Here is a 12433-nt window from a genome sequence, read left to right as displayed (position 1 = left end):
TTTTTTCCCCAAGGTTGTGCCACAAAGTTTTGGGAGCAGGAAAGAGAGCTTGGGCATGTGCTGTCCAGACAGTATATGGTTAATAAGGAATTGGGAGCTGTCTAACTCTCTTTACATTCAACCAGAAAGTTAAGTTAAAGACAGAACAGGGCACCTCACTTCGGGGTGGGAAACACTTTTCTTTTTCCCTTGGCTGGCATCTGTAATTTAAACGGGTGCGTATGAGCTCCAACAGAGAAAAGCGGCTTGATGGCTTCCAGATGTTTCAGCTCCCACTTTGCCCACCTGGCCCATGACAAAAAGCTGTATTTGAAAACATTTTTTTTTTCTTTCCTTGATCTCCAGAGACGGCCTGAATTAAGTCCCTGCCATTTTCTTTCAAGTTTTTTTTTCAGAAGTGCTTTGCCATTGCCTCTGTCCTAGGGCTGAGAGAGAGTGACTGGCCTAAAGTCACCCAGTTGACTTTGTGCCTAAGACAAGACTAGAACTCATTGTCTCTCAGCTTCTAGCCTGATGCCATAACTCGCTATACCAAACTGTTTTGACTCAAAAAGGTTTAGAAAGCATTGAATTGCTGGTTCCTGAGCTGGAGCAGAAGGTTGGTTTGATTTATTCTGTATGGGCTCCATGTTAATTGTGTGTTTGTTTGTATGTTTATGTGCCTGAATGGCATAAAAAAGAGAAGGTGAAATATTCTTCTAACATACCAGGTGACAGTAGGCTTGGAAAGAAGATCTGAAGGATTATGTCTGTGATTACACAGCAGTCCAGGTGAAAAAGAGCCTCAAGGAGCAGAGTGAATCCAGTTATGGAAAAAAGGAGTGATTTCAGAATTAGAGTTTCCCCAACTGCAACACATGGCAGTTGCTAAAGGCTTGAGATTAATCCTTAGGGGGCTTCCTGTCTCTAGACAGGCTTGTGTCTCTTCCTTTCCTTGTCATGTCTAGATGTGATAGTTTTGTTTTCCAGGAATGTTGGATCTGCCTTGAAAGCCATCTCAGCTAGTGGCTAGTGCTACATCTTGTGCAGCGTAGAATTGTGCTGGTGTGAATTCTGCATTTTGGGAAGAAAGAGAGATAGGGGCACAGTAAGATGTAAAATGCAACTCAGCTTCTTTTCTAAATGATTTCTATTATTTATTTTACTAAATATTTCCCAGAACAATACCTTGACACAAATTAAATCATGGTGGGTTTGGCAGCATATGATCACTCATTTTTTACCAGCTGTCTTAAAGTTCTATCCCAATGTTTATTTTTTTCCTGGAAATAAGTCTCATTAAACATGAGAAGTCTTGCCTTAGAGGGAACGTGCATAGGAGTACATAACAGAGCTGTTAGTTTTTTGACTCTGCATAAATTGCAAGGAAATAATCTCATGAGCTTACCTCCATAACATTATCCTTTTGCAAGACCACTCCTCAGGACCATAACAAATGCCTACAGTGATATGTAAAGACTAGTAATTGTGGAAATCCCATGTTAACATTACAGGGTGTGGTGTTTATGTTGTTTAAGAAGCCAAAGTTTTCATTGCCTTCTGCTTACGCCCAAAAAGTGAAAGCTCGCAAAGTCCTACTGACTTACATAAATTTAAATACATTACAATCCACTCATGGAGCAATTTTGCGACTGGTTTATATATTTATTTCTACTTTTCCTTTATTTCAACAGTGTTTTGTTGACACTGAAGGGCTAAATGTGTTGATGTAGCCTTCAGAAGCATTTCAGTTGTGAAAGCCATGTTTGCAGTGTGTGCAGCATAGCTAACGGGAGGCACATTAGTAGCATGGGGCTTTTCCCCTGGAATTAAATGGACAGGCATATGATCCTCTAAATCTATTTACACAGGAGCATAATCATCAATTAGCACAATGAAGGCTGCTGTAGGATTCTCCTTATCTCATTGTTATCTTTATCAGGCAATTTGTTCTCAGTTCCCTCTCCAGGAATTTGGGGAGGGGGGGTGGATGGGTATTGTAAAGTACATAGATCTTTGCTGAATAAGATGGGTAAAGCTGCTGTCCAGAGGCCAAATGCTGATGCTGAGTTATTCTTGATGAACCATAAATATTGGAGCCCCGGCCTGTTCTGTAGGTCTTTCCCTTTTCTATCAGCCTCTGATGATTTCATAAACATATATAACTTCTAGTATTCTAACTGAAGCATCCATGCTCTTTGATAGCTGCATATCAAACCTGGGGATAAACAGATCGGTATGCTTGAAACAATTAATTCATGTCTCGAAAATAAGCCGTTATTGCTATTGTAGCTATGGGGTCCTTTTTTTACATCTTGAGATCCTATCATCCATCAGTAGAAGTGCCTCTCTTTCTGGATACAGTTTATAGTACATGAAATTTTCATGGCCCTTAGAATAATCTAAATGTTTTAGGCAGGTTGATATAAGTAGAGGATGTCTGTGTTTAGGTTAAGCAAGAATTTTCAAGTGGAAAAATCCTCATATGATAAAGATGAAACACTGCCCTATTTATTTATTTATTTATTTATTAATTCTTTGGGAATTTTGTTGACGACTTCCTTGTTCTGTTAATGGTAACGTATGCGTTTTTTCTGATTCCATGAGCCCTGAAATGGGCTTGCTTTTATAACATTCAGTGCAATTCAAAAGTGAAACATAATCAAGTAGTCAACAGTTAACATAATATTAGTGACAATTCAAAAGTAGTCACAACTGAAAAGTTAACATAATATTAGAAATTAAATCACCCAGACCTCTTTAACAAAGGTTAGATATGGATATAAACACAGATTTACGTCTGAAACTAGAAATTTAACCAAGCCTCCCATTTTCCAATAGTGACAATTTCTCTGCTATTATAAAGAAACATGGTAAGAATAAAGTTTACAAGTGGGCAGACAGGCAGATATCCAAAGAATTTAGGAGTCAGATTAGGCAGTTATAATTATATATTAAGTAACTGATGAAATGTTAACAAATGCTGCGAAATAGTTTCCCTATACATTATTCTTTGTTCATTGTACACATATGGATACATTCAAACGCAAATTTCTAGAAAGGGAGAATAAAATTTTAAAGTGATAATTTTAAAGTGATCCCCCTTTCAGTAGGAAAAGATCCTTACAATGTTTGCTGTTCCCAGCGAGATAGTAAAGCCACGGACTTCAGTCCATCTAAGATCTGAATATATCTTGGACAATCATGTCATAGAAGCATACTTTTTTTTTTTTTACTTTTACCAGTTCTTTTAGGTAATTTGCAAACTATCTCAACGTGCAGCCCTGGGAAGTTATTCATATATACTTCTATACTATAAAAGAGGAAATGGTCTGTGCCAGAAATTGCATGACTTAATATTTCAGGTTAGCTTTTACTTGCCATTCAAGGATTTTCGTTTTTCAGGTTTACGTGATGTCCACGGTTGCTTTGGGCATCTAATGTAGAAACACGATTGTTTAAATGTTATTTATCAGTGGCCTCACACTGCACGTGCATTTTATGCATGCACTGAAACTATGGAATCGTAATATATTATGGTCACTAGGAAAACAGTATATTTTATTTCATTTTATTTATGTTTACAGTGTTCTGGGATATCCCCACATACATAATATATATCTAATATGTATCTTCTATTAGGCTTCAATTTCTGCCATCTAAGATATTAGGGAAGTTCAAATTCTGCGATTAGGGCAATCAATATTATTATTATACTATTATTTCTACTATTTTATGTGCCACCTCTCCAAATCAACAGCCTAAGAATGGCACATCTATCTCAACCTAGAGGTAACTGCGGGATCTCAGCCTTCAGAGAGCTCCATCATAGATGGATAGTTGCATTCCTAGCCAGCTGGCATGTTTGTCTGTTGTTTTCTGGGTAGAGAAATCACATTTTGCTTTTTTTTTTTTTTCCCCTTTTCATTTTTTTAAGCCCTTTCCCCAAGTCTATTCTTATTGGAACTTCTTTGGCAACCTATGAAGGTTCAGAGGCAGCATGTGTTTCTTCCTTCTTATTACAGGAACAAGACTGGGGAGAAGCTCTCCCCCTCTCTTCAAGTCACCCCCTGACAACGTTGCTTCAAAGCTGCCTTTAATTATGGAACCACTGGCTTGATAGTCGGCTGGAAGATTGCGGCCTTCCTGCGCAAGGCATCTAAATTCAACACGCTCCCTAGCTATTCCACGGGCCCTAATGGGCATTTATTATTATTATTATTATTATTATTATTATTATTATTATTATTATTATTATTATTATATTACTATTATGTTTGGGGGGGCTTCAGATGACATGCTGTCCTTGCTCACCACATCACGTTTTTTAACCTCTCTCCCTGCCTTTGATTATTGCTACTGGTGGTGATAATACAGTTTTCTTCACGGAGTCTCTTGTTGCAGCTTTTAAGAACACAGAAGAAAGCTACTCATTTTTGCAGGATTGCTTTTCTTTTTGCCTTTTCTTTTCTCCAAAGCTGCTCCACTGAGAACTTCGCCTCACAAGTTGGAACAATTTTAAACGTGCAAAACCAACCCCCTTAAGAAATCTTTGGCGGAGAACAGCGCTATCTACCAGCATATGCCTAAATCATGAAACATATTACAGTACACTACCTTTACTTGAACAATCACATTTCGGGTGACACCTAGACAACAAAAGCTTATCATCATGCTTCAAACCATTCTGAATCTCACCTCACTAAATTCAGTGGAGGTATTCAAGAGTAATTGCTCAAAGGGTGCAGTTTTTTTTTCATTCTTCAAGTGTTTTTTTTTTTTTTTTTAATGACCACACAGGTCATTTGGAGCTGTATGCGTGCAAAATTATAATTTATTGCCTGGTTGCTGTGACAAGAGGCTGGTGCCCATTTGTCACCAATCCGGAGAGGTAATTCACTAGAAGCTAACTGTGATCTACCTGCAGCTGAGGACAGATGACAATTCCTTAAGGGGAAAATCTCCATAGAAATGTATGGTATGCTCTGAAATTGCTCTCAATGAACTAGTGTTAAGTTTTACAAACAGTATCATCTGTCCTGCAGGAGGTATCGGAAAGTATGAAATGTATAAAGACAAAATAGGTGAAGATTTTTGGGACCCTAATTTGAACTTCAGAAATTGTCCAATAAAAAAAAATGTCACATTACCTTTTGATTCACTTATTTTAATATGGATCAGTGTTCCACCTTGCACACGTGAAAGGGAATCTTTGGGCCGCCACAGAGGCAGATATGGGTGTCAGCCTCCGTTTTCCCAAATGATCTTCCCCTGGAAAGAAGACACAGTTGACAAGGAGATAGTATTATGCATGGTAAGTTTGTTCAGACAGACAACCAATATAAAAGTTAGCTTTCTGGTATGCAGTGGTGCCATATGGATAAAGCTTTATTATGACCTCAGTATAGATTAGGTAGACTTTCAGTTCTTACCACAGTTTTTAAGTTCGAATAGGGCAGGTAATTCTGTAGCATGGTTGCAGACATTGCTATAGAATGTCCTTTGTCTGGTCTATAATATAATCAGCCCATAATCTTTTGGTACCTTCTATTTGAAACAAGTCATACAAAAATCACAACATGCAAGTCAAGAATCTTTTCACAAGTGAGCACTCTTCTCTTTATATATATAATATTTCCTGCCCAAAGCAATCTCTTGATTCACCTACAATCTGGGGGGTGTGGTGGTGTGTTATTTATACAAGTGGTGCCTTCTCTCCCCAGGCTAGAGGTGAGCAGTAGTTAGCTCACAGCACAATAAGCAATAGCATCACAGTTGCTTTCCAACACTTCAGATCCCTGCACGCTTGAAGATGTAAGAAGACCAACAATGAACGATTTTCCAAGCACAATAGCATTGCAGCCCAAGCCTTTGCCCAATTAAAAGGTGGAAATAAGGTTTGTCTCAAATGTCCCTGCATTCATTGTGCGCTATCAAGAATTTGCTCTTTCAGAAAAGACCTGAAATGCCTTTTTTCTTTTTCCCCAAGTCAATAAAAAGCTCAATGCCAAATGCGTGTAGTTATTATTATACATATTACAGTCACCCATACCTTCACATACATGGAGAATATTTACAGGTCTGCATTAAAAGGCCCAGCTCCATAAAAGAAAACTTTCAAATCATGGAAACAATGAATTATGATAGGGAAAAAATGCAAAGATGATAATGTCCCCTTTTGGTTATGTTATTCTGTGATGCCCTGGATTAGAGATGGATCCTTAAAAGATCAAGGTAAGACTCCCTCCAGTCAGGTTTGAACTCCACAATGCTGACTGATAACTTCATAAACTTGTCTTGGCTACATTGCAACATTATTTCCCTTGGATGTATTTAAGTTGACTTTTTAAAAGATTCTCACTACTTTGCTGCTCTGGGTTTTTCTGGTAGTTTTCCATCCAAGTACTAGCCATGATGGACCGATGGACCCTGCTTAATCTTTTTTCAATATTAACCAAGATGGATGACATATTGTGACACACAAAACTAATAATCTCACCTTTAAACCTGTCTAAAGCATACCTATTGAATTTCTGCAACTGGAAACTGAATTGCCCAAATTACATTCAATTAGGTTAATTAAAATATTACTATCACCACTGACCATGCAAAAAGTAATAAAGCAGAACATCTCCTTCCCTCAAGTCCTAGAAAAGTATTTTTCAACCTTGACTGTTTTAAGATATGTGGACTTCAATTCATGGTGGCTGGAGGATTCCAAAAGTTGAAGTCCACTCGTCTTAAAATGGTTAATATTGAGAAACACTATATTAGAAATAGTAAGCAGGTTAAATATATCCAGTTTGCACAATTTTGTTACATGGGAGTTACTCTCTTGGCACTTAGAAAATGTGTAAAATACTACTCTTCTGCCAGGTTTTAAATTGTTAATTAATGTCAAGTCTAGTGCTAGTTGTAATATGTGCTTTCAATTCTTTATATCTTAGTTTTTAAAAATATTCATTGCCTTCTTGCATACTTTCCAGAATGGACAGGCAGAATATAAATCCAATGAATAAAGCATGCTAACATGCGCCAGATTTCAAAAATCAGTCAATCAATCAGCCAGCCAGTCAATTTCTAGCTGTAAAAACAAGAAGCTCAAAAACACCTTAAGGAAAAAAAAAGCCTTTGGCATAAAAAGTAGACAGGAATATCCTTGAGGCTCTCAGATATTATAAATCTGCCCTTCCATGGGATCCAAGAAGACACCCAGGAAGTCTCACTTTTAAGATGGGAAGGATATGGTATGACAAGAAAAGAAATATAGGGCAGCGTTTGGAAATCTTCAGCTCCCTCTCCTTCCAGCTACATGTCTAAGCTTCTCCCCACAGGGTTATTCAGCTCGCTTGCACCAAACAAGAGTAAACATGACACTGGCAAGCTTGGTTATAATGAGGCCTCCACTGATCATCATCTGTGTATCTAGGCATGATGTGGAAGAAGTAGGTCTTTTGTTAATCCTCGCCTAATGTCTACAACTGGAAGCAGTAATTCCATTGCTAAATGACACAGTCATTAACAAGGTGTCATATGACCAAGACTTGCAATTTTGCTGCAGCTTTTCCATTGACTCTGTTTGGTAGAAGCCAGTTGTGAAGCGTGCAGATAGTGATCACATGACTGCATGATCTGGTGATGTTTGTGAATGTAAAGACTGGCTGTTAATGACTTTTCCAGTGCCATCATCATTTCAAACAGCCACTAAACAAGGCACTTGTTAAGTGACGTCTTCTTATAATTAACTTAAAAATACTGGGAAGAGGCTGCTAGGGAAAGGATGATATGTACAGTATAAACCCTCATTCTTCAGTTCCGTCCCAAGGGAATATTTTGCTCCTGAGTGAATAAAGCAAATACCTAATGTTAAGCTTCCTGCACAAAAGGTAAGATGGCTGTCAGCTTTTTAAAATTTCAGACAGAAATTTCTTAGGTAAAGTAGAACACAACATTTAGAAATGATGCTAGAATCACCTAGGTAAATCAGTTGCTGCTAGCTTTCCTAACTGAGGCACAGTGACCATGGATTCTGTACCCTGTAAGCTTCTCCAGTGTCATTAATGGAACTGCATCAGTGAAGCAGCTTTACCTTTATTAATCAGCATTAAACCTATTAAGTGTCTATGGAGATTCTCAGTCATCCAGGTCATGGTTGTCCCAGATGTGTTTTTTTCAAGAGGCAACTGGACTTTCTGGTTTTTCATCCAAGAAGCTTCTTCAGCTCTGACTGGATGGTGGGGAAGTGATGTCGAGCTGGCCATGCCCCCTGGCCACACACACACACACACACACACACTCCCCCCAAGGTCAAACACAATCCTGATGCGGCCCTCAATGAAATTGAGTGTGATATCCCTGCTATAGAACAGGGTCCCCAAAATCCTTGACTCATCAACACCTTGATTGTTTCAGAATGTTCACCTGAACATTTATTATATAGGAAAGTAATTTAATAAATACTACTGTAACCAATAGCACTACAAATAATAATAACAGCATCAACCCCTTGGTAGGATGGATTAGCTGGATACATTTAGTAATTTACTGTAATTTGACTAGAAGAGTACATGCATATGGAACTCTGTCTAAATAACCTACAGAAAGGTGTCATTAACTGATTAGAAATAAATAATTATTCCATCCTTTGGTTTCATTCTAGTAAATAAAATGAGAACCACACATTCATACATCAAAGTAACTTTGGTTCCCCAATCCAGATATTGTTCAAAGGTTGCTTAATTACAACTCTTAAGCACCACTCCCATTGCCTTATTTTCTGAGACGCTGAGATTTGTTTAAGAACTGGAGAATCATTGATATTTAGGAAAAAAATCAGGTTTCAAGAACTAAGGTGGATATTTGGTATTTTTCTTACAAAAAATAGTCCCCTTTTCTATCATCTGGGTGATGTAATCGCTCAGCAGTTAAAACACTCAGCTTGACAACTGGACAGCCAGCAGTCCAGGTTCAACACCTAAGTGTTACATGATGGGGTGAGCTCCCGTCCTCGCCCCAACTCCTGCCCATCTAGCTGATTGAAAGCATGCAAATGCAAGTAGATAAATAGGTACCACTTTGGTGGGAAGGTAACAGTGCTCCATGATATCATGCTGGCTACATAACTGCAGACAGCACTTTGGACAGCACTGGCTCAATAACTTTGAAACAGAGATGATCACCCCCACTATAATTGACAACGACTAGCAGAGTAAAATCCACAGGGACTCCTTTACCTTTTACTTTTTCTATCACCCTGTCCCTCTTGCATTGTTTATCTCATCTATGTAAGACTGTGACAGATGGATGGATGGATGGATGGATGGATGGATGGGTGGATGGGTGGATGGATGGGTGGGTGGGTGGGTGGGTGGACGGATGGACAGACAGATCGATGGACAGACTCTTTTCAACCAATGGAATGTGTAATACTGGAAATAAATTATATAAAAGTGATACGGACTCTGTCAACAAGACAACTCTCTGAAAACATGGCAGAACAAATTCAAATTTGTTGTGGGAGAAGAAGCCAGCAACAGAAAATAAAGCTTGAAAATGGGTCAGAATTACAGGGGAAAAAACAATCCAGAAAATCAAACCGTAACTCATTTCTTCCTATTAATCTAGCCTCAATATATATTCAGAATATAGACTTAATAAATTAGAAAAGAGTATACAATTTTATCTCACTCTATTTATCTGGATGCCATCTTTTTTTTTAGGCTGTGCTGATTGTTGTGTTGTGTTGTGTTGTGGTATGTATGTATGTATGTATATATGTATATCCATCTTTTTTTAACCAAAAGAATCAAGGGGCAAACAGATCCTTCACACCTACCTCCTCCTATTTTTCCCACAACAACAGCCCTATGAGGTAAGTTAGGCTGAGAGACAGTAACCAGCCCAAGGTCTCCCAGCTGACTTTCATGCCTAAAGTGGGACTAGAGCTCACGGTCTTCTGGTTTCTAATCTGGTGCCTTAACCACAAGATCAAACTGAAATGCTCAGAGTGAGATGGAGTTGAGTGGTGTCTAAGTTCAATTAATCATTTCCTGTAACCTTTTTATTTGGTAATGATCAAAGTACTAATCTCACTTCATTGTCTAGTACTAGAAATTCTTTTTTTTTTGAACAAATTTTATTAATTTTTAAAGACATACAAAACATAAATACACAAAAACACAAAACATAAAAACATAAAAAATCTCTTTTTTGAAAGTTGCTTGGTCCCGGGTTAAAACTCTTGGTACAGACACAAATTCAAATTCATATTCATTTTACATACCATTTCATATCTTATTAACATTTTCAATTTTCTATATAACTTCTCCTCTCTTTTAAATTTTCTCAATTTTATTTTATTTATCTCCTCTCAATTCGAATCATAATATTTATTATTCTTTGTCTGTTCTATTTCCAGCTATCCATTTATCTTTCTTCTTTGAAAAAAACTTCTCCTATACACTAAATGGAGTATAATGCCTTTATCTCTTTCCCCTATATTTATAATACTTAATATAAAACACATAACTTACATTGGGATTCTGTCTGGTACATTCTAAAATTATACTATATTATCAAAACCAATACAAATCTATTCATTAATATTGATATTCATTTATATCTTAAACATTTAACACATTACTTTTCAGTTAAATCACATACTTTTATGAGAGCACCTATTTTCCATAGTTATCCCCCCCCCCCCACATCACCTATTATAGCTCATTATTTCATTACGATGTTCCTCCTTCTTCTACTTCAAATCTCTCATTTCACAAAAAGTTTCACTAGGATAACATAGTCTAATCATTAATATTAACAATCATTTATATCTGAAGCATTTTACTCATTTCAATTAAATATCATGCCTTTGTGGGAACACTTATGCTTTCCAAAATTATTCCCCCCCCCCATCACATATCTTAAATCATATTTCATTACAGTGCTCCCTTTTTCTTAACAAAAATTTCACTAGGTTATACTAAGTATTTTATCACATTTTAAATTACATATTATTTCCAATTTTCTATGGTTATTTCTAAATACAAATATAGAAATGCAATCTTATGTACCTTTCTAGAATCCCTTTTTCAATAAAATTTATCCATTATCTCTAAAAAAAACTTTTGCTTCTTCACATCTTCACATTTTTCTTCACATTCCTCTACTCATTGTAGAATACCTTATGCCACCAGACTTGAAATTCTAGAACTAGAAAACCTTGAATTACGCCGTCTTCGGTCTGATTTAAGCATGGTATATAAAATCATACATTGCAATGTCCTACCTGTCAATGAATACTTCAGCTTCAACCATAACAACACAAGAGCACACAATAGATACAAACTCAATGTTAACCGCACCAAACTTGATTGCAGGAAATATGACTTCAGCAATAGAGTGGTCAATGTCTGGAATACTCTACCCGACTCTGTAGTTTCTTCCCAAACCCCAAAATCTTTAACCTTAGACTGTCTACTATTGACCTCACCCCTTTCCTAAGAGGTCTGTAGGGGGCGTGCATAAGCGCACCAACGTGCCTACCGTCCCTGTCCTATTGTTTCTCTTATTCTTCTTTTATTTTCTTATATGTACCCATTTCATGTATTCACAACTATGTATACACTTATACTTATTATCTTGTAAACAATTGGCAAATCAAATAAATAAATAAATAAATAAATAAATCTTGCTCCCCACCATTAAGGCTTCTCATCCCTTCCTTTCTCCCTTGCTTCTTCTTCTCCTTGTCCTCTTTACCCCCTTGTCTCTCCACCTCCCTTTTATTCTGCTTTCCCCCTTTCTGTTGTTTCCTAACATAATGTCACCTTTTCACCTTATTCTTCTCTTTTTGGGTTGTTTTTCCAGATCTGTTTTTCTTCTCCTTTTCTCTTTCTTTTTTCCTTCTCCGACCAAAGTTATTTGTTCATCAAAGATGGCTTATTCTTTGTTCCCATCATCCTGTTGCTCATTCAGCTTTACATAAGTATAAACCGCCATTTCTAAAAATTGAAAAAGAGTGCCAAGGACATCTTTCCCTTCTTGCTTTTCTTTTTCATATTTTTGGTATACAAGTTTCAGTCCATCCACAAGTTCTAGGCAATCTTCTCCTTATTTTCAAATTTTGCTCCAATTTATTTTTTCCTCTCCCTTCCCACTCACAGCCAAAAAGATTTTTTCCATCCGCTGTCACGTTAGGAAGGAGAGTGAAATGAAGAAAAAAAAAAACTTTCCCTTTTAGGATATTCACAGCTTGTAACTCTCACTAGAAACAATGTATACTTAGCAGCCTTCAAGATTCCAGGTCACTTTCTCTTGCCTTGTCCCGGTTGAAAGCAGCTTTCATAATTCTTCCAACTTTCTCCCTCCTGCACCTGCTTGTCCGGCTGCAGATTTCTTCGTGGCGGCCATTGCTGACCGCTGTTCCTCCGCCTTGGGAAAAGGGGGTTTTGCC

General features: G+C 37.4%; 1 protein-coding gene across 3 annotated transcripts in view; it reads left to right on the top strand.

Annotated features, from left to right (window-relative positions):
* The window catches only part of POU3F2 (POU class 3 homeobox 2), a 50709-nt gene extending 46157 nt beyond the window's left edge, over nt 1–4552 (top strand). For 2 of the 3 annotated variants that reach the window (XM_087943071.1, XM_026666514.2), the window contains exon 2: nt 4005–4552. In XM_087943071.1, coding sequence (XP_087799197.1) covers nt 4005–4079 — 75 coding nt within the window. In that variant the 3' untranslated portion in view covers nt 4080–4552. The remainder of the gene's footprint in view (nt 1–4004) is intronic. The other variant, XR_015745289.1, reaches the window with a different exon arrangement.
* The last annotated feature ends 7881 nt before the right edge of the window (nt 4553–12433 follow it).

This window comes from Notechis scutatus, chromosome 1 (genome assembly GCF_049901735.1).
Source record: "Notechis scutatus isolate UNSWTSFEM ecotype Mainland chromosome 1, rNotScu1.2, whole genome shotgun sequence".
Lineage (NCBI taxonomy): Eukaryota > Metazoa > Chordata > Lepidosauria > Squamata > Elapidae > Notechis > Notechis scutatus.
This window is presented reverse-complemented; position numbering and strand designations above follow the sequence as displayed.